Here is a 23,603-nt window from a genome sequence, read left to right on the forward strand (position 1 = left end):
CGTAACTTCACTGGAACTCGAACGATTTTTTTCCACTTGTGTCTTTTCCAGTCTGAGATTCGTGTCTGCTCAAGACTCTGGCTTGACTTGATTGTGACCCCCTGTGTCTCATTATATAGTCCTGTCCTCCCCTTTCGTCATGTCTTTGTGCCTGTTTTGGGGCCTGTTTCTAGGCCTTAACTCCAGAGTTTTGACGCCCTAAACCAGAAGAATATATGGAGCTGGATCAGTTTTTACCAAAAAAAAAAAAAAAAAGAAAAGGGAAAAAAAGAAAAGAAAAATCCAGAGTATCCTGAGTCAGATTAAATCCAAAAGTGAAATCTTTCAAAGCTGGGCCAGGCCCCCGCCTCCGATACAATTTTAATGCAAATCCATTCATAACCTTTGGAGTAATTCAAAAAACAAACTGAAGTAATCACATAACCTTCTTACTTGTCAGTAAACATTATAATGAATGCAAATGTTGCCTAATGTCTGCTTGATCTGTAAAAGCATGCAACTGCTTATTACATGTATGGAATTTATAAAATGATGTTATGTAATTGTTCCACTGCCATCAAACACCAGTTACCAGTAAAGGCTGTTTATACAGGTGCAAAGGAGTCTTAAGAAATTCATTCATTCAGTTTAACAAAAATAAGAGAAAAATAATATTTCAGGTCATTGCAGGTTGATTCTGAATTAATGATAGATTATCAGATTATTTTGCAGCTGAATGTCTATTAAGCTAACAGCTGCAGCATTATTTTTTGTGGTTCCAACCACTGCTGTATTTCTCGTGCTGTCCAAGATGAATTAATTCCTGTGAGACTGGCCTGGTGAAGCATTAATTTAATATCGACTGCTGCTTTGTCTCTGTTCGCCAATATCTTTCCGTAGGAATCCATAACTCCTGATATTAAAAAAGTAATAAGACAGAGAGAGACATAGGAGTGGAGGCAGAATAAGAGACGGGGGAAGATGAGGTGTCACGTAATGGGTCACGCTCATTACCAGCACCAGCTGCTGTTTGACTGTCTGTAACAGCGATTGTTTGTAGTGGTTGAATGTTGAAATCGGCTTTGAACCAGTATTTAAGAAAAAAAAATTCTGTTTTTTTAGGTGTAAAATATGATCATTTTGGAGGCATTCAGAAAATATACAAATATCCACCTTAGAACTCCTTAGCTTTGGATATTAAAATATATTATGTGAATACTGTAAGTTATAAGTCTTGTGTGCTTTTTCTTGTTTTCTAAAAGCTTCCCTTTAGTCATGACTGTTTTGTTCACATCTACTAGAGGGATCAATAACTCTTGATGTTAAAAGCTCCAGAACCAGTGAAAAGGTGAACCTTGAGTTGAGATTCTTCTGTCAATGACAGTGAAGTCTAGATTAAAATATTAAGCTCAAATTGAGAGACAGTATGGATGAGGTACCTAAAATACAGCTAAGCACTTACAGCTGCTGACGAAGACCATGTGATGCAAGCAAAGGATCCAAAGGAAAACAGTAAGAAGACCTTCAAGGCTGGTTTGTTAATGGCAAGTGAAGAGTGATAAGCTGTCAGGCTGAAGCTAACAAAATAATCTTAACTCAAGGTCCTTTTACTGGTCTATTTCGCTTGGTCCTCATCATGACTTAAGTACTTATTTAGCTAGTACTTCTGGATTATGGGTAATAGCTTGCTTGCAAACCAGCAGTTAAAATAAAATTGGATCAACTGCAGTCCACTTGTTATTCTGAAGCTTTTCACTGTATTTTCATCAGTAGCTGGATTTGTTCAGTAATGCACAACAAATCGATGTAGACCAGTGACTCCCAAGTCCCTCATTAGAAAGGGCTTTCTAGTGGAAAGTCAATATGGTGAAAATATTTAATGTGTTACATAAAAGCTAAAAACAATTTTGCGGGTGATCTTGTCCATAGCATCACATTGCTTCAGTTCCAAACTGGGGCCATCTTAACCTCCATTCACATTGAGCAATGCAATGAAACAACCCAGGTCCAAACCAAAAAAAGCTCTTAATGGAGCTGTGGAAAATGTGAAAGGAAAAAAAATCTAAATGTTTTTTCGTAAGCAGTGAATTAGGGGGAATGATTCATCAGTTGAACACGCTGTACCTTTCCGTATCATTCATCTGCTCACAAATGTTGTATTTTGCAGGCAGGACAGGCCACGCTGAGGTGGTCAGAGTTGTCTTCCAACCAGAGCAGATCAGCTTTGCCAGTCTCCTCAAAGTCTTCTGGGAAAGCCACAACCCAACTCAAGGTACATCATTCACCAACAAACTCATTACTTTGGCCCCAAAGGAAAACACTGAGGTTTTTTTTTTTAAAAACTGATAAACAGAATGAAAAAGTGGCTAATGCAGTGAATACTGAAAAGTGTAATTTTTCTTCTTACCTTTTCCCCATTATGCTTCATTTTCTTCTGATTTTCACCAGGAAATTCTATTAACCCGCACTAACAGTAATATCAGTTTGTAATACATTCAAGATTTTATTAAACTGAGTGAGAACAGGAAGCATCATCTATCATCGTATGTATCTTAGAATACCATTAGGGAACTATTATGAGGATAAAACTGATGAGAAAAAAAGAAAGAAAAGCGTTTGGTTTAAAGATGGCAACAGAAAAAAAACAGCTAATAAAGCCTTTTGAAACAAAAGCATGTTTTAGGCTCATTGTTTCAAAATTACAGACTCAGTTTTTTCAGGCTGGCTCAACTGTTAGCTGCTATTTGCCAACTTCTTAAAGCTTAGTTTTAATGTTATTTTTTAACTTGTTACATTGCATTACATTACTTCTAGTATAAATAATATATTACATTTTCAGCTACCTCCTGAGAAATGTAACAGAGTACATTTGCATTACCAGAAATTATCCGCCCTTTTGCATTTAGCTGGTTTAACCTACTTTACATTCATCTCCGAGTAAGTGTAAAGTAGGAATACCGTATTTCCTGGACTACAAAGCGCACCTGAATATTAGCCGCACAAGCTAAAATCAGGGGAAAATCCTGTTTTGTACATACATTAGCCGCACCTGACTAAAAGCCGCAGGTGTTTCAATGTTGACTTATCATACGTAAGAGAATATGCACAAAGGGAATTGTCAGGAAAGAGATGGCTGTTTGGAGACACACCACTTTTATTAATATTTTGAAAAACAAGTTATGGGTACATATTTGCATAACTTTTTAGGTATATGTACAAGTAGCAGTAATTACAAGTACGAAACATGTACTGTGAGTAACAAATGTAGTACATAACAATAACCTACAGCACACCAGAAAAATAGATTCGGACTACCTTTTAGGCTCAGGTGCAGTGACACGTCTTTAACAAGAAGAAAAGTCAGTCATTCACCACTAAAACCACCAAAGTCCTCTTCTCCAGTGTCGGATACGAACAGGCTCAGGGTGGCTTCGTCATCCACTCTCAGCTTCATTCCTTCGTTGTCACTTACAAAACCAAAGAAATCGTCGTTGTCAGTGTCGGAGTCGAACACCCTCTGAAGGGCCGTGGCGGTGTCCTCCATCATGCAGCAGTCCAGCCCTTTGAAATCCGTTGGTGATCATGGATGTTTTCACACTTTTCCACGCTGTCAGATTCCACTGGTGGAGTTGAGCATAACTTGCTTTTCGCAAGTTTATCGCCGCTCCGTCATCCACGACTCCCGCTGAACGCGTAGCGCTACTTTGAAGTTTGTTTTTCGCACTACTTGTACGACACTATGTTGCCTGGCGGATGGACACGTGACCAACATACCACTCTTTAACCCCGATACTGTGTGTCTGATCACATGCCCTTCCGCCAGGCAACGTAGTGCCGTACAACAGCGGAACAAACAAAACAAATCGTCTTACGATATCACAAAAATTATGGACAATCCATAGAAAAGCCGCACCTGACTAAAAGCCGCAGGGTTCAAAGCTTGTGCAAAAAGTAGCGGCTTATAGCCCGACAATTACGGTGCTAGTTTATTTCATAAAGTCTTTCTCCTCATCTCCAGTGTCAGTGTCATCTTCAAAATGTCTGTTTCCAATTAAAGATCATCCACATGTTTAATTTGACAAAGATTTTACACCAGATGCCCTTCCCATTTAACCGAACTTGGGACTTGGTTTTCACTATAGAGACAGCAACCAATCACTCACAATGAAACCTAACTAAGCTTACATGAGCAAATTACATGACACAGGCTCACTGCCACGTGCTAATCTTTTCATGTAGTAAAGTATGATTACTCACTTCAGTGATTGGCTTCTCCTTCTTTCTGATGGTGAACTGCAGAAGCAGCTATTTCTGGTTCTGGTTACCTTTGTGGTAGTGCAGTGGTTAGCACTGTTGCCTCACTGCAAGAAGGGCCTGGTTTCGAATCCAGCATTGGGCCGGTTTGCATGTTCTCTCTGTGAATTCCCTGGGTACTCTATCTTCCTCACAGTCCCGAGAAATATAGTTTGTAGAGTTAGATTAATTGGTGATTTTGTGTGTTAGCCCGGAGACAGACTGGCAACCTGTCCAGGGTGTATCCCACTGCTTGCCCTGTGGCAGCGGGGATAGATCCCAAACCCCCCACCCGTGACACTGACTTGGCTAAGAGAAAGAAAGTGATTGGCTGATGCTTGAACTTTTCTTGACTTTTCAGTGCAAGCAAAGCAAATCAATAGAACCACTTCAGTTCTGCAACAAATGACATCACCCTGCACTACCGAACAAAAGAATCAGGGCACACATTTTAATCTTTGAATTCAGCTGTTTTTGGTCCCATTTCCACACGTGTATAAAATCAAGAGCCTAACCGTGTAGTCTGCCTTTATAAACATTTGTGGAATATTGGGTTGTGTGTGGTACTGTAACAGGATGCCACAGCTGCACCAAGCCAGTTCAGGATATTTCTTCCCTCCTAGATATTCCACTATCAACTGAAAATGAAAGCATCTAGGACCCACCAGCTGGGTCATCGAGTGCTAAGGTTCATAGTGTGTAAAAGTCGACAATGCTTTGCTGACTGCGGTAACTCCGCTAACTCTGGCGTTAACATTTTAATGGAAATCTGGGGAGGGAGGAGCAGCTAGCAGGTCTAGTGGGTGTGCAGTCTGGAAGTTAACCAGATAACTTAGTGGCTAGTCAGGTAGGTAGACCACTAATCCATAGCTGTCGACTCTACGGTCATACAGGTCCTGGAGTCGGTTAGTCCATTACAACAACAGTGAAGAGATGAATGTGATTGGCTGTCGGTAATGCTACGGGCCACGCACAACTCTAGGGGTCTCCCCTCCTACTATAATAAAGGGAAGTTCCCTAGTGGTGCTATGTTGTAATTACGGTTGTTACAACATCAGCAGAAAATCGTGCACCACGAGTTTCGTGGCATGTATTCCATGTAGGGATGGGTATTGATAAGATTTTCACGATTCCGATTCTGTTTAACGATTCGATTCTTTATCGATTCTCTTATCGATTCTTTTTTAAAAAGGAGAACACTAAGGTCGATTAGCTTAGAACTTTGTTTTATATCTTCTCTTTGAACAAGATAGAAATTTAGGAGTAACATGGCCTTACAAACCCAACAGTGAGATCTTAAGAGATCCACAGCCCACGGCTCTTCAATGGGGTAACACAGAGTCCCCAGGAAAAAAAATTGTAAATGTAAAATAATAAAATAAATATTCTTCTGTAGCAATAACAAAGTATAACATAAATTATTCAGTAGCAATTACACAAGAATATCCAGTAATGTCCCTGCCTACAATTAAACACATTCACTTACCGAAAATCGGGGGCATCTGCTGTGGCAAATGGGTGCAAGCCTTTTACCACAAACTTAGTCACTGCTCGGTGACATTCGTCTATCCTGGCCTGAAAGGAGACGCTACCGGTAGACTGCAGCGAGAACTGCCAGCATCTGAGCCAGCCAGACTCTGTCTCTCTCATCATGGTCACCTAAATGCACAGTAATGGCAGGTTTTGTAATAAGGCAGATCGCGCTAACATAATATGCACTGTTAGTTGATTATTTACCTGCCACATTAACGGGAGAGGATGTGCAGACGTTACCGCTGCTGCTGGGTTGAGATTCACGATTCCGGAGCGGAATTAAAAACACGACATTCATTTAAGGTCTTCGCGTGTTTTGTGAGCAAATGCTTTTGCATATTCGTAGTGTTTCCTCCCTTAAATGAAAGATCTACTTTGCAAGTATTGCAAGTCGCCCTGTTGTCATCCGTTCTCGTAAAGTATAACCAAACTTTTGAGCGTTTGAGCCGCTTAGGCGCCGTGTTCCCTGCCAGGTAAATGACGCTCCGCAACGTGGTGACGTCATTCGGGGCGACTGGAATCGATAAGGGAATCGTTTGCAAAAATGGCAAACAATTCCAAGGAATTGAAACAGTGGGAACCGGTTCTCAACAAGAACCGGGTTTCGATACCCATCCCTAATTCCATGGCCCTGCAACTCCTTTAGATATAATGTGTAGCAAGCTGAGTGCTTTTGTCGTCTCTTTTTATCACCCCACCACAAAATAGTGTAAATTCTTCCCACAGTATCAAAAAAAATTACAGTTTTCAGAAACAGGTTTTCATTCATTCACATATAGGATAAATGTTATTTTATCTAACATACATTACAACAAAAAGATATTATAATATGTCAGCATACTGAAAAGTAATGAAGCATGTAAAAGGTCATATTTCTGTAATGATCCTCATCTTATTGAGAGAAAAATGGGAGCTGCTGCAGCTGGTGTTTTTCCATGCTTGCTTTATGTGGTCCTCAGTGTTGCTGTTTATAGAGACACAGCAGTCTCCTTGATAATCTAACATCCCTCTTGTTTTTTTTGTTATGATCATCACATTTAATTATTTACTATTAACTTTATCCTGTCGTTTTGGCAGAAGGGTCTAAATGTTAAAATAACTCATGTAAATGCACTTTAAGAGTCACATTTCCATGTATACAGGCTTGTTCCTTTATATTTCTGTAACTCTATAATTTCTATAATATGTTTTTGAATGCATCTGTTATCTTTGTACTGGCTGCAACTGTGAGTCACGTCTAAATAAACGAGACCCTTCAGAGCCACAGGGTCCTGAAAAAGCTGCTCCAGCATTAGTTTGAATTAGTTTGAAACATGTCATTTTTTGTCTGCTGCTGCTTTGAATGAGAGGCATAACATGTTTAGGCAATCCCTTCACATAAAACTTCCCGATAAACACATTTAATGTACTGATTTAGATTTGTTATGCATGCCAATGTCAGCAGCGCAGGTGCAGGTAAAGCTGATGATATTTGCTGTCAGTAGGTGGATGAAATATCTTCAGTCACATTGGAACATAAATGTCTGCACCTGCGTGTGCGTCACAGATTGACCCACACACATTGCCATCATTAGAAACCTTTGAGTTAACCAGATGCGGTTGTCGACAGGCTGACAAGATGACAGTTAAATGATGAAAGGATGCACGGCGAGATGATCAAATCAGTCAAAAACAGCATTCAGTTCCACCAAGACAGACAAGTCATATTTTTGGAAATGTTGTCAGCTGTTGTTTTCAGATGATGTGACGTTCCCTCTGCCAAGAACTGAGGACAACGGCACCTCGCGTCAGCTGAAATCGTCAAATCTTGATTTTTGTATTTATTTTTTTGGTCTGTTTTTTTTTGCGTGTCTGTTTTTGTGCAGGGATGCGTCAGGGGAACGATATTGGGACGACATACCGCTCTGCCATCTACACCTACACAAAGCAGCAGCTTGAGGAAGCTCTGGCCTCCAAAGAGCAATACCAGAAGGTACACGAATATATCTGTCATTTGTTTTTATGACTGGGTGATTTTAAATGCCTTGTTTTTGTCTCTTTGCCTTTAAACATCATATGCTGATTTCAGAAGCCTTTATTCTGGATTTGAAAAACCCCCAAATATGCTAAATGATGAAAAAGGCTGCACAGAGAGACATCCCATAAATATGGGATAGATAGTGACTAGAGGCCCGTTTCCCAATATGTAAAGTGAAACAACAGACTTTATTTCAAGCATATCTGGAACTAAAAGTAAAAGTCTTAAATGGTCTTATGGTCAGCAGGTGGTGACTCCTCTGGTTGTCTATATAAAAACTACTCTACTTCTCATGCCCACAATGCTCAAGTCTCAAGTCTCTGTTAGCTTGTTCTCCTTCCATGTGCTTCCATGGAAAGCCAAAGGCAGACAGAGCAGATCAATGGCAGATCAATGGCTATATATAACACTGATTATGTCAGAATGTTTGTTGAAGTGGGTTGCAAAGAGGATTGCAGATGCATAATAACTATAGTAACAGCTTAAGCAACATGGTATATGTGAGATTTGATAACTGGATGTGTAGAAGCGTCTCATCAGCCATGAGTTGTCAGCTGCTGTGTGCTTGCACTGAAATGAGCTGATCTGCCGGGATTGTGGCTGAGATCAACACAAACTAGTCAGATTAACCATTTGTATTCGTATTCCTGCACAGATATGAAGAAACAGAAACATTTCAATTTTTTATGCATTCATTAAAAGAAACCCTCCAGCATATGATGTAAAGCCAGTAAAGCCCTGCATCCATGTAAGCGCACCCTTTGTCTCCTCATCCTCCATTTGGATTCTTTTTTCTTCCTCCTTGTTACTAACTTCCATTTACCAGCATCCCCCTCTGCTTCTCAGCCCTCTTTCTTGCCGTCTGTATCAGAGACTTTTGACTACAGTGTGTGAATACTGAAACATAATGGACCTGTCGGTGCGTACATGCAGCATTCTCCATATATTTCCATATGCTTTTAAAGTCTGCACACACAGAAGATGTTCACACGCTGCCTCTCTCAAACGCTCCTGCTGAGGCTTCTCCACCACCATCCCACCAAAGGGCTTGTTGCCATGGAAACTGACGAAGAAGAGGTTACTTTATTCTACTCTATTCTATTCTAGTGTAGTCTGGTCTTCATTAAAGGCCTTTTTTCACCCTGTTTGCCCTTCCTTTTCTTTCGGAAACCTTTTTTTTTTTCTCTCAGCAGAATTTGTCTCAGAATCAAGCACTTGAATGGGCTGAATGGAGTGCAGTCGTTGGGGTTTCATAATGGTTCTGGTTATGCTGTGGCTTTGTGCGTGTAACATGAATATCAAAAACAGCTCGTCCAGCAGAAGGGGGAAGTAATAATGTGGGAGCATTAATTAACAACAACCCAGTAGAGAGCCTAAGACATCAGAGTGGATTGGGGACATGGTGAGAGGTGGGGGATGAACCCTACTCTTACCATAACAACTGAAAAACATCAACTAATGGACATGTAATGATACTAAATTGTCCCGAAGTTAAGCTTCGTCCATACACAGAGAAGGCCAATGTCATTGTTTTTATTGTTTCATGTCAGAAATTGTGTTTGTACCAGTTTTCTTAGGCAGCTTTTCCCCAAAAGCATCTTGAGTTGAAGATAATCATAAAATGTATCTTGTGTTATATTTACTGGACATTTAGCTAGCATTAACTGGAGTAATAGTTGAAGCTTGCTGAGCTGAAAACAAATGTAAGAGGTTGTCAACTGATAGAATTTTTTTTCTTTTAAATTAATGTTTTGTTTCACAGAGCGCTGAGTTTAAATGTTAGGAGTTGAGTCCCATTAGGTGAACGCTGGAATTCGAGGTCATAACAAAGTAAAGTAAACCTATTTAATGTCTGTAAGGGCTGATAAAAGGGCAGAATTGACAGTATTGCTGTCACATATCTTCAGACACTTAGCTGAAAAACATGGGATCTATAAGAAAGAAAAAATAATTGCATATAAATTAATAACTGATTTAGATTTTTGTGTAGCAGGCTGATAAAATGCAGCTGGACAAGACGAGACAGGGCTGCAAGAGACAGGCACACTTGGGCCGTACGATTAATTGAATTTGAATCTTGATCAAGACTTTGGCTTTCCACAATTAAGTGAACACGATCGAGTAATATTCAAAATGCATGCTCTGCCAATAGACTGCAGATCTAACGTGTTAACCACAGTGGTTCCCTGCATCCTGCAGCATAAAGTTTCCGCAATCAGGAACACGACATCAAACAACAGATATACAACAAAACTCAAATGTCTGGAACGACAAGAGGCGGCGAGTTTGTCCCTCAAAGCAGATCGTCATCAGTTGTTTGGAAATGCTTTGGCTTTATGGCCAGCGAGGTTAACCAAGGACACATTGAAATCACTAACCAGTCACCAAAGTTATGTATACAATAAACATGGTGAGTAACAAAGGCTTCAGGAACATAGTGAACTTACCGGCTGTATAGTTTTTCAAAAGCAGAAATTAGTGTTGTTTTTACACGACGGTGCAATAAAAACATTTTTGTGTCCATTTGAATAATAAATCAAAATGTGATCACTATGTATTTCCTTACCATTCTGTACAGTCAGTGTGTGTTGAATAAGATAACAGAGTCGTTGCAAAGATTCAGTTAAATGAGGATTTTACTGGGCAGGATGCAAATTGATCCAGATATGAGTGGAAAATGGTTCAACTTTCATCAAAACATTTGCTGGAGTGAGGCTGGAGGCACATAACAAAATGAAATGAAGTTTTTGTCAAGTGGTTTTCCACTAGAGAAAAAAAAATCTTATTATGGGCTGAAGACCCAGCCAGCCCACTTTTTATTTATTTATTTTGTGGAAATTGAGTCACCATTTTTAACAATGGACAGACATTGTAGGTGAGTGACAAACAGGTAGATGGTGACTTGTTTGCCTGCAGGCTTTTAGCACATTATTGCAAATATTCACTCGAGTCAAACAGAATCACTAGAGCAGCTTATGGATATTTCACACATGTAAGATTTGTTGTATGCCAGATGTTATAAACACAAGTTTTAGATCCTAATATTTCATGGATTCCAGAGGGATGCAGAACCAGTGGGAAAATGCAGTTGGCTGTGGTTTAATGTGACTCCCTCTTCGATATTACACAATTGCATTCAAGATAATATGTATATGATGCATTTTTCTTTGCAGATCTAATACAATGGGCATGTCCTTGTTAAAAGAGATAAAACTATGGTGAGGTCTCCTTGTTTTATTCCCAAGCTAACTTCTTTGTTTCGAATGCTCAAACATAGGTTTGCAAACTTGTGTGTGAATAAATACAACCCCCACCTGGCAAGGCGGGAAACAAAAACCTCGATGCCAACACTTCCACTAATACACAGATATATCAAAATGTAGCCGTCTGCCACGGCATTAATGTGTTACACACTCCACTTATGTCCAGAAGCTCTTTCTTATCTGTTGCTGTGTGACCTTTTTCTCAGCACCCGCTTCTTCCAAAAATGTAAATGTGTTTTAGACATCTTTGGATTTAAAAAATTAGCCGTTTGGATTGACATTTTATTTGACTGTGAAATGGTTAAAATCAGACAGCCACACAACATCCCAGCCAGGAATATATTTTTAAGAAAACATTTGGTTTCACCATTTACATATATATAGATATAAATTATGTTTCTCATAGGATTACGTTTCTGTGTCTTGCATGGTGAACTTACCTGTTTGAGCCTCTGTGACACTGAAAAGCTCTTGTTCTCAGATGCTGAGGTGGCATGGTGGTGCAGTGGTTAGCACTGTTACTTCACAGCAACAAGAATGTGCGTTAGGTCGTGCTGGCTGTCACATGATTTTGCAGAAGTGTTGAGGAGGCAGATATTTCATATGTGTCATTGGGAGACGATGTTTTTTCACCCTTTAGTTTGAACCAGATGTTAACAAAGTTGTCCTTTTTAGACACGCTTTTGCTGGGTGGGAAATTTCTCTCTGCTGCAGCACTAAGCACAAGACCTGTTGTGACTTTTCATCATGGCTTTCCCCAATTCCTTCAGAACTCCTTACACATCCAAGACTATACTCAATGTTGATATTAAACTTAAACTTCACCTGCCCTGTAATATATGTTTCAGGTTATTGTTTCCTGTATTTTATTTCATTATGTGAAGTATTTCTTAGGCTCTCAAAAAGCCCTGTTTTAATAATATGTCTTATTAATAGCATTTTTATATTATTTTTTACTTCCTCCCTCCATTTACATTGTCGAGTAATTACAGACATTTGATGGATGGATAGATTCCTCTATAAAAATCTCTTTTAGGTTTTGTTTCCTCTCTCATTTTTTTTCTCACCAGATTGGCCACCCCACCTCTCCCATCTGTGTGTGTGTGTGTGTGTGTGTGTGTGTGTGTGTGTGTGTGTGTGTGTGTGTGTGTGTGTGTGTGTGTGTGTGTGTGCAAGCAGTTGGCCTATAGCAAACAGACTCCATGCCAAACCATCTGGGTCTTAAATCTGTCCTCCACGAAAATCCCTTTAGTTGCAAAATAACGCACACACACGTATACATACACTGAAGGTTAGGTATTGGGTCTGCAGTCCTCCATATGTAATGTTTTACATAAAGCTGCAACAGTTTTAAGTTTAAGGATTCCCCTGCCAAAAATCAGGCTAAATTTGAATTATTTAGTGTCTTTTTCCCCCCTCCTCATTTTGAGATAGTAGATGCATCGTATTCCAGTGTTTACCTCTGTGCATTAAATTGGCACGCAATGGTACAGTGCTGTCTTTAAAATATTTATGAATTTATGCCCCCCCCCCACCAAAAAAAAAAAATATCTTGTTAAAGTCTTTGTCTCTGCATCCACAGTGGCTGTGGATGCTCACGCCAACCGCCTACTTTTTCTCTCTTCTTTCAAACAAAGCGAGAATGCAAACTGCATCACAGCACTGAGGAATTTCCCAGGACGTGCCTTTCAGACACAAACTGAATGTTTATTGCCTTATTCTACACGTGCAAGTATAAAAAATGTAGAGGGGAGAGCAATGCGGAGATAAAGTTTAGGCCAGGACTGGTGATAAAGAGAGATGAGAGGGTTAAAAGAGAAGAAAGAGTCTGGTTAATTTGGTGTCAGGGTATTGACTACTTTCGCTTCGCCGCCTGGCTTGATTGTATTGTTCACACAGAGAGTGATTGGGGAATTTGGTGTGTATATATGTGTGTGTAAGGTACAACAGCACTGCAGTAAATTACCTTGCAGGCGGCTGGTGGTTGAAAGCATGAAAGGAGCCTCCCCTTTCTTTTCTTGCCTCCTACCCATCATTAGGGTGTGCACTGCGTCTAAAATGGCAGGTGGAAGTGGTGTGTGTGTGTGTGTGTGTGCCCGCGCACACTTGCATGCTCGCTTTATGTAATAATGTGTGCTCGGACTGTGGGTGCAAGCATGGGTGCTAAAGCAGTTTGTACTCATTGTTCTGGCACCTCTTTCTCTCTTGATGCACCTCTCTGGCTACATTTTCTTTTCATGAACATTCATATATCCACTTCTGAACACAAAATAGCTGTTTTCCCTTTCCTATTTCCTTTTCTTTCCATTTCTTCTTTGTCTATGAAATCCCTTTCTAGTTCTTTTAACATGCCAGCTTCACCTTTTTTCATTCCTCTCTCTGTCTCATGGGTGCTTATCAGTGTTGTTCACGTTTTCCTGCTTTACCAGAGCAGTCAAGGTATTTGCATTCCAAATGAGCAATCTACTTCTCTGACATGCAAATTAATGGATGTGAATTATGCATTTATAGCAGGCTGCTAACAGCAGCAGGACCAGCACAAACAAATGCAATGAAACACAGTTAAAGATGCCACTACAGCAGCATAATGGAGAATGCAGCCATTTTGGGTATTACAGGTTTCCTCCTCGAGTTATTGGTAGCATGCATATTTTTGTCCAGTAACCAGTGTTTATTATCTCAGATGAAAGCTTGCCTTTTTGTGTGTGTGCGTGTTAAATAATCACAGTTGGCTTGAAAAGCGACTTTAAAAAAATTCAACCAGCAGATCATGAAAAGAACATATCACAATGAGTCATGATAGAAGGTTACTTAGAAGGAGATTTAGGTCTTTATGAGGTTTATCTTCCTCTCATGGAGCACAAAAAGGATATCGTCCATGGTTTACGTGAAGTGTGCAGGAAGCAGGACATGTTGACCTCATCCTCATCTGATGGTGATTGCTTTGTCTAACCAGAGCCATTCTAGGAGAGCCATTACACTTCCATTAATCCCATTTGGGGTTCAGCAGGGGGTGCTATAGAGCTATAGAGCCCGTGCTCAATGAGTAGGAGTAGTAAATGGAGCTAAATGGCTAAAGTAATTATTTACATGTTTCTACAGAAAACAGCCCATTTTTTATTTGAGTTTTCATAATTACAATATAAGTGTTTCTGATTTGAAATAAAACAACCTCATGCCCATTTAGTTTTTCTTACAGTGAAGCCAGCTTTGTGTATAAAACACCAGCATTCTGCCTAATGCATGCTGATTGATCAGTTATGATATTTACAATTCCCTCAATAGCACCCATTTCCGAATGAAAACGAAAACAGATGTTCGAAGTGTAGTTAAACCACAACAGAAACTTCCGAGCTCGCATAAGAAACAGCTGGTTGTGGTGGTTGATGGTGACTTCTATCAGAGTTAGCGGCTGCTCGAAATTCTCCACAGATGCTCATTTCGTCATTCGTCATCTGAAACTGGCAGAAGTTGTAAAGTAGCTCATGGTGCCGTGCATCCTTAATATTCACTGTAAGGTGTTTTACTGTAATCAAAACCTGTAAAAAGTCTAAAAATGCAGCTGTCTGTTGCTTCATTTGTTGAAAACATGATGGACAATTCCAGAAGATGTTTTTAACATACATTCTTCAGTGGCTGATAAGGTCTGTTATCACAAAATTATATAAACATATAAATCTGTCAATGTTCACTCTGATAGTTTGATGATTGACTGTGCTGGAAATTGTACAAATTTCAAAAAGCTACTATGTTAATAAAGATTTGTCTTATCTTATCATTTTATATTTACTTAAAGATCAAGTCATTTCCCCCCATAATTCTCACTATTTCAGCTGACTACATTCCTACTCTGCTCATGGTAATGTGATATTACACACATAAGTGTGTCAATGTGATTCTAAAACGATTCAGGTTGACATACAGCGCCTTCAGAAAATGTCTTGCGTAGTTCAGGGTTGCAGTGCATGTGTGGAAACATTTTTAATTTTAACAAAGCAGGCAAGAGGTAAACAGGAAGCCACACAGCCTTACAGGTAGCACTGATTAGACAGTTTGTCATCGAGCATCATTAAGACCTGATGTGGAGAAATGAAAATCTGGTTGTTGGCTTCAGGTTTCGTTGCACTTTAAAGCCCCTAATGTATTTGGTTTTGCAAATAACTCATACAGAAATGATTCATTGTGAGCTCTATTAGTATTATTTGACCCCACATAAACCACAGGTTATAATAATACCAGGGAGATGATGTAAAGCAGTTTGTGTGCAGAATTCAGACACAGCAGACTCCAGCTTTGACTGTTTTTGACTGTCTGGTTGTGACGTGCTGAAACTCATGGTTACCATGTTACCATGGTTACAAAAAGATTTCACATAAATATATGCATACATAAATATATACACACTTATTGATAAGATTGCATCGCAAACAGTTCAGATTCACCACAGAGATCACACGGGAGGATTGTCTTGTAACCCCATAGTTGATCGGCACTTTCGCACAACAAACAGCGACTCTCCTTTTCAACTGGTCTCCATAGCAGAGTATGAGTGACAGCTCTTACACCAGCTCAGAAAAAGAGGCATAAGCACCATTGTTACCATGTGAGTTAAATGTGAACGCTAATTGTTTTGCAGTGTGTAGTGTATCACAGTGTCAGTACAAAAATCAAAATTAATAATATATAACATTAATATAACAACATCAACAAAAAGCAAGGACATGAACCAACTGGACCCCAGGGTGGTTTTCATTGTCTTGTTTCTCTTTGTGGTTCTTTAATGACGTTTGTTTGTTTTGTTGCACAGTGCTTTGTGACTACATGTCTTTGAAAAGCACCTTAAAAATGAACTTTCCAGACTTAGTTACCATTTAACTAAGTCTGGAAAGTAGCCGGCATCATGCTCCGTCTGTCACCCACCGTGTTTTCCTCCTGTTTCATGTAGTTTATCTTGCCCACTCTGGGGGGCCGTGCTGCTGGCTGAGATATTGTCAAAGAGTATATTTGTATGGTAAAATGTGGGAGGATTACTAAAACTTGACGCTTAAAAGTCTTTTGCATCAATTCCATTCAACAGTTATCTGATTGCAAATTTCCTAATGTGTTCAAGAATGAATGAAACCTCAGGGGAAACGTGGTCGTGTTGTCCTTTTACATTTGTTCATCCCTTTTTCTATCACAGTAACTGTTAACGTTGTTATCTGTTATTTGTTGTGCTGTTCTGTTTGGGTTTCAGCAGGGATGCATTCATCATCCCCACATATATCAACACTTCTCTTTTTGAGCCACACATTTCTAATGAGGCGTTTGTTTACCTTCGGCGGTTGGATAAAGAATAAAAATGCTGTATATAAAGTGGGACACCTGGTCACCCTCGGCTGAAGCCAATTTTTCAGAGTTTCCGGTGTAGCCAGCAGATATCTGGGCCAAGATTTCCATTTCCACCCACTGGTCATTGTTTACAAATGCAGATAAATAATTAAAAGCTAAATCATTGTCATTCGATAGCCAATAGTTGTCAGATGCATTTTGGCAAATGCCATCTGTCTTGTTCTCTAAACACAGATTGTTTGCCAGCAGTCGACCAAAGCCTGCTCAAAGGCAACTGGTCAATAGTACTTCCACTACAAACACAACCCTTAAAGCTTCTGGAACAAAACATTTGCTTCTTGCCTACAGATTCTGCATATTCATATACAGAATCATTTGTCCTGGCAACACTTTCCCAATCACTTAACAAAGGTCACGAAAGACATCAGACTGTGATCGGTCAGCAGTCAGTCATGTCTCACGGCCAAGTCATGGTAAGAATTCCTGAAAAAAATGTCAGAACCTAAAAAAAAATCGAATTTATGGAACTGTGAGCACACAGCTCCCTTTACAGATCACAATCAACTTCAAAATGTTCACACATAGTCCGCCCACTACACTCCCACAACCAATGGTCAATGCAAGTCACTCATGAATATTGATGTGCACATTGTTCCTGTGGAGAACAGAAGCAGTGTTAGAAACAAAACATAGTTTGAGAGGCTGATAGCTGCCAGAGCTTTTAATCCACTTGGTGTTTGTAATTCTACTGTAGGCGCCGAGATACAATCTCACACTCGGTAAGTAAAATAACAATTCCAAGATCTCCACTTGCTGATTCAAGGTAATTCCTTTATTTCTGAAGGTGGCTGAGATTTAAAATCAGGATATTTGGGGTTACTGTAAAAGAACCAGACTTTCCCGAATCTGCAGCTTGATGCATCCACATATGTAAGTACAGGTGTGACAAAATATGGTTTTACTTGAGCCTGTCTTTCCCCACCAAGTATACTTGATAGCTTACTTAATATTATTCTTTTAGTCTTTTTTCCCCTTCTGTGTGAAAGAATAACGCCATTCATTTAGTAGTCTTATTTTGAAAGTTCTGATGCTGATAACACTTCCTTTCGGTTTTTTTCTCTGCTGGCTGGTTCACTGGGCAGATTGCTCAGTTTTATTCAGCTGCTCTCCCAGAGAGGTTCTCGTCCTGCAGTCAGATGTACTCCAACTCCACCATCTGGGACTTCATCTGGCAATGGTAGTCCTTGTTCTGCTTTAGAGGTCTGCTCCAAACTGGAAGAACCGGGAGCAGGTGGAGATCTGGTTCATGCAGGGCAGAACAAGGACTACCAGTGCTTATTGCAGTTCAAGATGGTGGAGTTTGAGTTCGTATGAACGATAGGATAGAGAGGCAGCTAGTTATTTTGTCACAAATTACTTGGGAAATAAATGATTTTCAAAGGAGTCAATGAAAGCGTATTTTGGGGCATATACTGATGTAGAATCTATCCATAAAACTCTGGTTTCACTGACAGCAAATACTGATATTTTTAGTTTGTATCTCACCAGTTTAACTGACCAGAGCGACTGTGTCATGACTCCTTGTGGTGACTCTTATCACATGAGTGACAGTAATGTGAAGAAAACTGAACTAGCTTGCTGTAGAAAAGAAGAAAGTCACAGCAAGAAAATAAACTGGAGAGCATCAGACAGCAAACAGTCAGAGACAATCTGTCGATATCGTGTGGTGAATCCCACCCCTATATATCTTATGTTATGTTTGATATGACATAACTATAAACACTCAAAAGATAATTACAAGCTTCTAAAAATAAACCTGCCTACTGTACTTGTGAATCCAGCTCACCAGCCTGAATCACGAATGGCTGCAGCAGAAAAGAGAATCCCGTTCTGACTAACTGCTGCTGTGCTATACCTCCACCCTTCTTACTCAAATTAAATTGTGGTGTCAGTGCAGTCATGGTGGGGAATCTTCACAGGAAGCAATGAATCAAACAGCAGTGAGCAAACTGCATTAAGAGCAGAACTTGCCGGCGTCACATCTTTTGTGTCTTTGTTTTTGTTTTGTTTTTTGCTATAAAAGCTGCTTAAACCCTCTGGGTATGTTTGCTGACATTTTCTTCAACAACTGCCGAGTGCTGACGTCAATGAAGTTAAAATGGTTTGCAAACAATTACCTCTCACTAAGTATTAGAGGCACCAATGTGTGAAATTGCAGCTTTAGTTTGATTGTTTTTGTACTAAAAATAAAGTGAGAACTTTTTAGTATTTCCCCAAAGAGTTCTTTGTGTTCAAACTGGAAGTGCAGTCCAAACAGGGGCTTCACATTATACCTATTTGCCATATCATCAAAGTAATCGACTGGTAGATGTCAGCGCACCAATATATCCATTCAGACAGAAGCTGCTAGAAAGAATAGTCCTTAAGGACCTATTAAATGAACTATTGTGTTTTTCTTTATTTTCTCTCATATAAGATATGTGATAAAAAAAAAAGTCATGACACTATGTCCATAAAATCATAAACCTTACCTGATTTGAATTTGGCTGATTTCACATTCAAAGTAATCTTGTGTCCAGGCAGATGCCTTTGCAGCTGCTATTTTTAAGCCAATCCCTTTCTGACCGCTTGCACAAACAAACCTGAAGGTCATGTGGTCGTGATGAGAGATCTCAAGCTGTAGAGTCTGTGAGCATGCTGGTTTTTCCAGCATTCATGGAATTGAATGCACCGTGAATGTATCCTGCAGGGAGAAACTTGAAAGGAGAAGTATTTTAATGCACATATACCACCACGTAGTACATTAAATAGTAGATGCTTTTGTTTTGCTATACCAACACAATGTCTGCTCACCACCTGGACCTGGTTTTCATTTGGGTGTGATGGTGGGTTACTGAGTAGTACTGTTGCCTTCCAGCAAGAAGATTCTGAGTTTAAACCCTTATTTGGAAAGTTCAGTGTGGAATTTGCATGCTCTGCCTGTGCCTGTGTGGTGATTCCTCCCAAAGACATGCTTGTTGGGTATATTGGGATTCTAAACTCGCTGTTGATGTGGCCTAGAAAAGAGCTACACGAGTGCCAGTTTATCCCTGTTTTGCTTTTTCTTCCCGAAAATGAAAATCAAGTTGATGGACAACCTTTTTACTGAACCATATTCAAAAACATGGAACATGACTCCTACCAAGTGATATAAAACTGGCAGCTGCTTTGGAAATCATCCCGAAGAACCCTGTAAGACGGCCTTGGAGATAGCCATTAATTACTATCTGCAGTATTGCTTGTTTGTATGGTACTAACAGTATAAATTCCTGAGGGCTACCCGTCAGCAACCTACTAGATGGACACATGAATTTGAAAATTCCAGGTGACATCCCTTCACCTCATTCTTGAGTTATTGCATTCACAAATTTGGGTGTCCACACTTCCTGCCCACCCACCAGCCGGGTGACAACAATACCCCACCAGCCTTTTACAGCTAAGAGGTTAAAAATGTATGCAAATGTAATACACTTGGCAGTAAAGGGTCAAGGCTAATGAAAACCTACCCTCCTCATCTAAGCACATAAAAAGAGACGCATGACAAAATGTTAAAGGCTAGACTTCAATTTATCAAACACAAATGTCACTGGGAATTTCTTTGGGATGAGTTTTTTTTTTTTTCTAATTCCTGGTTTTAAAGGCTCAAACTAACCTGAATCAGAATAAATTGATGGCTTTCAGGAACTGTAACCCAATCATTTAAACCAATCTTGTACCATTACACTCTGGCTGTTGCTTGTCAAGGCCCAGTATCAATGAAACTGCATTCAGACCAGAGCAGAAGGACCCTGCTGTGCTTCAGGTCCAGGTCACCTATTTGAGGCCTTTGGGTCTTTGGCTAATGACAAAAACACTGCATGGGGGAATAAAAGCCGGGAAGGACGATGGATGCAATCGCCAAGCTAAACACTGATGAAGCGTGTAGTTACATGATGTTGAATCAAAGTGCTTTATTTTCCAATAAGTATCAATATGTCTGTGAAGCTCATGGTACTTAAATAAGAAATATAATATTCAGTAAAAGGACTAGATGTTATATTAGCAATAAAACTATCAAGAGTAAAACATTTTACTGTCGCATTTTTTCATTGAATATCATTAATTACGAATGTCAGAAAATACAGATTTTTTAAAAGATTTGTGTTTTTATTTCACTGTCTTTATAACATTATCAAGTAGAAAAAGCCACATAAGCCATAAAATCACAGGATATGAAGCATATAATCAAACTGTGGATTATAGTATGTTTCCATTGGAGTAGCTGCTCAGAATGTTCTGAAGCACTGAGTGCTTAAATAATTAACCTCATTGTGTGGCTTTCAAATAAAATTGTAACCAAATAAACATGGAGGGAGTTTGACACAAATAAACCAAATCCAGCCTTCATGAAAATCCCGAGTTGAACCATGAAAAATTGCTCTGTTTTATGATTATTTAGGTTAATTAGCATAAACCTAGTGCAGTGGCTACAGGGGCTCTGGGTTTGTATTCCTTTTAGCAGCTTTCATGTCAGGAAGAATAACAGCAGCTCTGCAGATAAAAGGCTAAACCTGTAAATGTTCTGCCAAATTTATGTCTCCCAACATCTACCGTAGGGTGCGATCCAATAAAAAGCCTCATGATGTCTGTGCACATGCTAAAAACACACACACATCCCTCCATCAGAAGCAAAAGTTTCATCGTCTTCATGCCTACCGTTTCTCTGTCTTTTATTTAACCCACACGCCATCTGGTTGAGTAATTTTTATCACAAGGAGGAGAGGGTGTCATCACCAAATGATTACACACTGAATGCGTGTGAGCGCATTGTCTGTTTTGTAGGTACCGCCCCACCTGGAGCTGAATAAACACATTCGAGAGAGACAAGATGCTAATAAGTACCTGCAGAAAACAACCTTGATAAGATGAGTTCTGCTCAAAGTCAAATCATTCTTGCAGTTAAATTGGTTCGGTGCAGACTAACAAGAATATTTTTATTGATGAATGGTGGGAAACTCAGTCTCAGCATCTATCCCTCCTGAGTTTGAGGAACCTGATGACTCTAACTTATTTTATAAATCCAGTCGAATTTATTAGAGTCAGTGTGTGATTGTCACCATATCTGTTTATGCTGAACTGAATTGTGTCTCTGGGGTAATGTACTGTATATGATTTGCACTGCTAATATGAGATTATTTCAGTGAATTTCAACCTTTTTGTTTCCATGTCACACAAAAGGGCAAACCAAAGTCTCTGAGTACACAAGTTTTCATATCTGCAGAAAATAATCTCTCGAGCAGCTAGAAAGATATGCTTTTTTGTTTGCATGGTCAGATAAAGGCACTCCTGAGCATTACAAACTTTTTTTTTCCTTTGCAGGATGTTCTCCGTCACCTCGTCTCTCTGCCTGTTGTTTGTCTTCACTGCTCTTTTGAAACAAGCAAAGTTTCTTTCAGAAAGGACTTTTGGTTTCTAAGTTCCTCTTTAGCTCCCCTAGTACCACGTTAGTGTCGTTTAACGCCACCCAACAAAGGGTGCACCAAGTTTGAAGGCCGAGTTAACATCCCCAGTCTGTTTGAAGGAGTGTCAGTAAGAACATGATTTATAGATATACTATTTAAAATAAATTAACCAAAAAGTAATGAATTAAAGTAAGTGTTTGGGTCAGATAAAAGCTGCCTCAAGGTGGAAGATTTGGAAACCACTCAGTTGTACAAGTGGTTCCGCTTTGTCTGTTTTGTCTTTTTTTTAAAAAAAAAGAAAGAAAACCGGCAGAGATCACTTTGCTGTTTTCAAGAAACGATCACAAACTGATTTGGATCCATCAGTTTGTGCAGGATGTGGATTAGCCTTGGACTGCTCATATATTCATGTTTTTCATTTCATAATGACCTGTCCAGTAATTTGTGATTTTTTTCTTTTCTTTTTCCCCCTCTGTCTTTTAGGTACTAACACAGGCAGGTCACGGTTCCATCACCACAGAAATTGCTGAGGCCAAGCAGTTCTACTATGCTGAGGACTACCATCAACAGTACCTGAGCAAAAACCCCGATGGATACTGTGGACTGGGAGGCACAGGTGTCGCGTGTCCGATGGGAATCAAGACGAAGGCCTAGACAGCCAAAAACAGCGAGAAATGTCTCTGATCTGTCTGCAAGGATGCCGCAATGGATCGATTTGAAAGAGAATATTCACTAATGCAAAAAGTTTTGTGTTTCAGATGGTTAAATTCCTACCATTTGACATATTTTATGGACTTTTTTTTTTTTTACATCGGATTATAGTCCACATTTATCTGATGATTTTTTTTTAAGGATCAGTACTTGCCAGATGTCACCCTCTGACACAACATAAACTTTGAAAGCCAGTAAAGACTCTTCACAGTCTTTTGAAAAAATCTTTTGAAAAACGTGTAGTCCAAAAAAAGTTCTGCGACACATAATCGATGATGAAATGCTGAGTAATTTCATGCATCCTGAAAAGGTGGTGTTTAAAATGAAATCTGGTCAGAGAGCAGTGAAATCCTGCACAGCATTAAGAATTGTTAGTGTGTGGAGTGCTTTTTCACTGTATTAGTTTGTTTAATCAGCTCTTATAATTTGCAACTGCTTTGGGAAAATTATACGTTTGTTACTTAAGTTCCTTTAAAAACATATTTGAGAGTGGGCTGCTGTCTAAAGACTAAAAGGAATAAAACAGCTTGAGAACTTGCTGCGTCTTTTGTGTTTTATGACTTTTACACTGCCCCGTGTGTATACTACACATGCTTTTTTTTTTTTTTTTTTAGATAAGAGTCATTCTTTACAGGTAAAGAAATCTCACCATTCCACAGCTGAAAGAAACTTAACAGGTCTGAACAACACAAACATATTACAGAGTGTCATCTTTTATTTAACAGAAATTAACCCAAGAATACAGGAGCGTGCTTCCATAGAAGCTAACAGGGTAAGTATTTGCTGCTAATTGTGAGCACCTCTATAAAAGCCAAAGCTTTGACAGTTTGCTGGTCTGGAAGATTCAGTTGTGTGTTAACACAATGCCACAGAGGATGGACATCAGTGACCTTAGAGAAGCGACTGTTGCTAACCATCAGTCTGAGAAGGGTTACAGTATAAGGTCATTTTCAAACAATTTAGTCGACCATTCTGCAATGAGAAAGATTATTCATA

The 23,603-nt window shown here is 39.5% G+C and overlaps 1 protein-coding gene across 3 annotated transcripts in view; it reads left to right on the forward strand.

The window, feature by feature from the left end:
- The window catches only part of msraa (methionine sulfoxide reductase Aa), a 56,278-nt gene extending 33,133 nt beyond the window's left edge, over nt 1-23,145 (forward strand). For all 3 annotated transcript variants that reach the window (XM_005753243.2, XM_005753244.2, XM_005753242.2), the window contains exons 4-6: nt 2,147-2,251; nt 7,671-7,777; nt 22,380-23,145. In XM_005753243.2, coding sequence (XP_005753300.1) covers nt 2,147-2,251; nt 7,671-7,777; nt 22,380-22,550 — 383 coding nt within the window. In that variant the 3' untranslated portion in view covers nt 22,551-23,145. The remainder of the gene's footprint in view (nt 1-2,146; nt 2,252-7,670; nt 7,778-22,379) is intronic.
- The last annotated feature ends 458 nt before the right edge of the window (nt 23,146-23,603 follow it).

This window comes from Pundamilia nyererei, unplaced genomic scaffold (assembly GCF_000239375.1).
Source record: "Pundamilia nyererei isolate P.nyererei 1_Seehausen unplaced genomic scaffold, PunNye1.0 scaffold00415, whole genome shotgun sequence".
Taxonomy (NCBI): Eukaryota; Metazoa; Chordata; class Actinopteri; order Cichliformes; family Cichlidae; genus Pundamilia; species Pundamilia nyererei.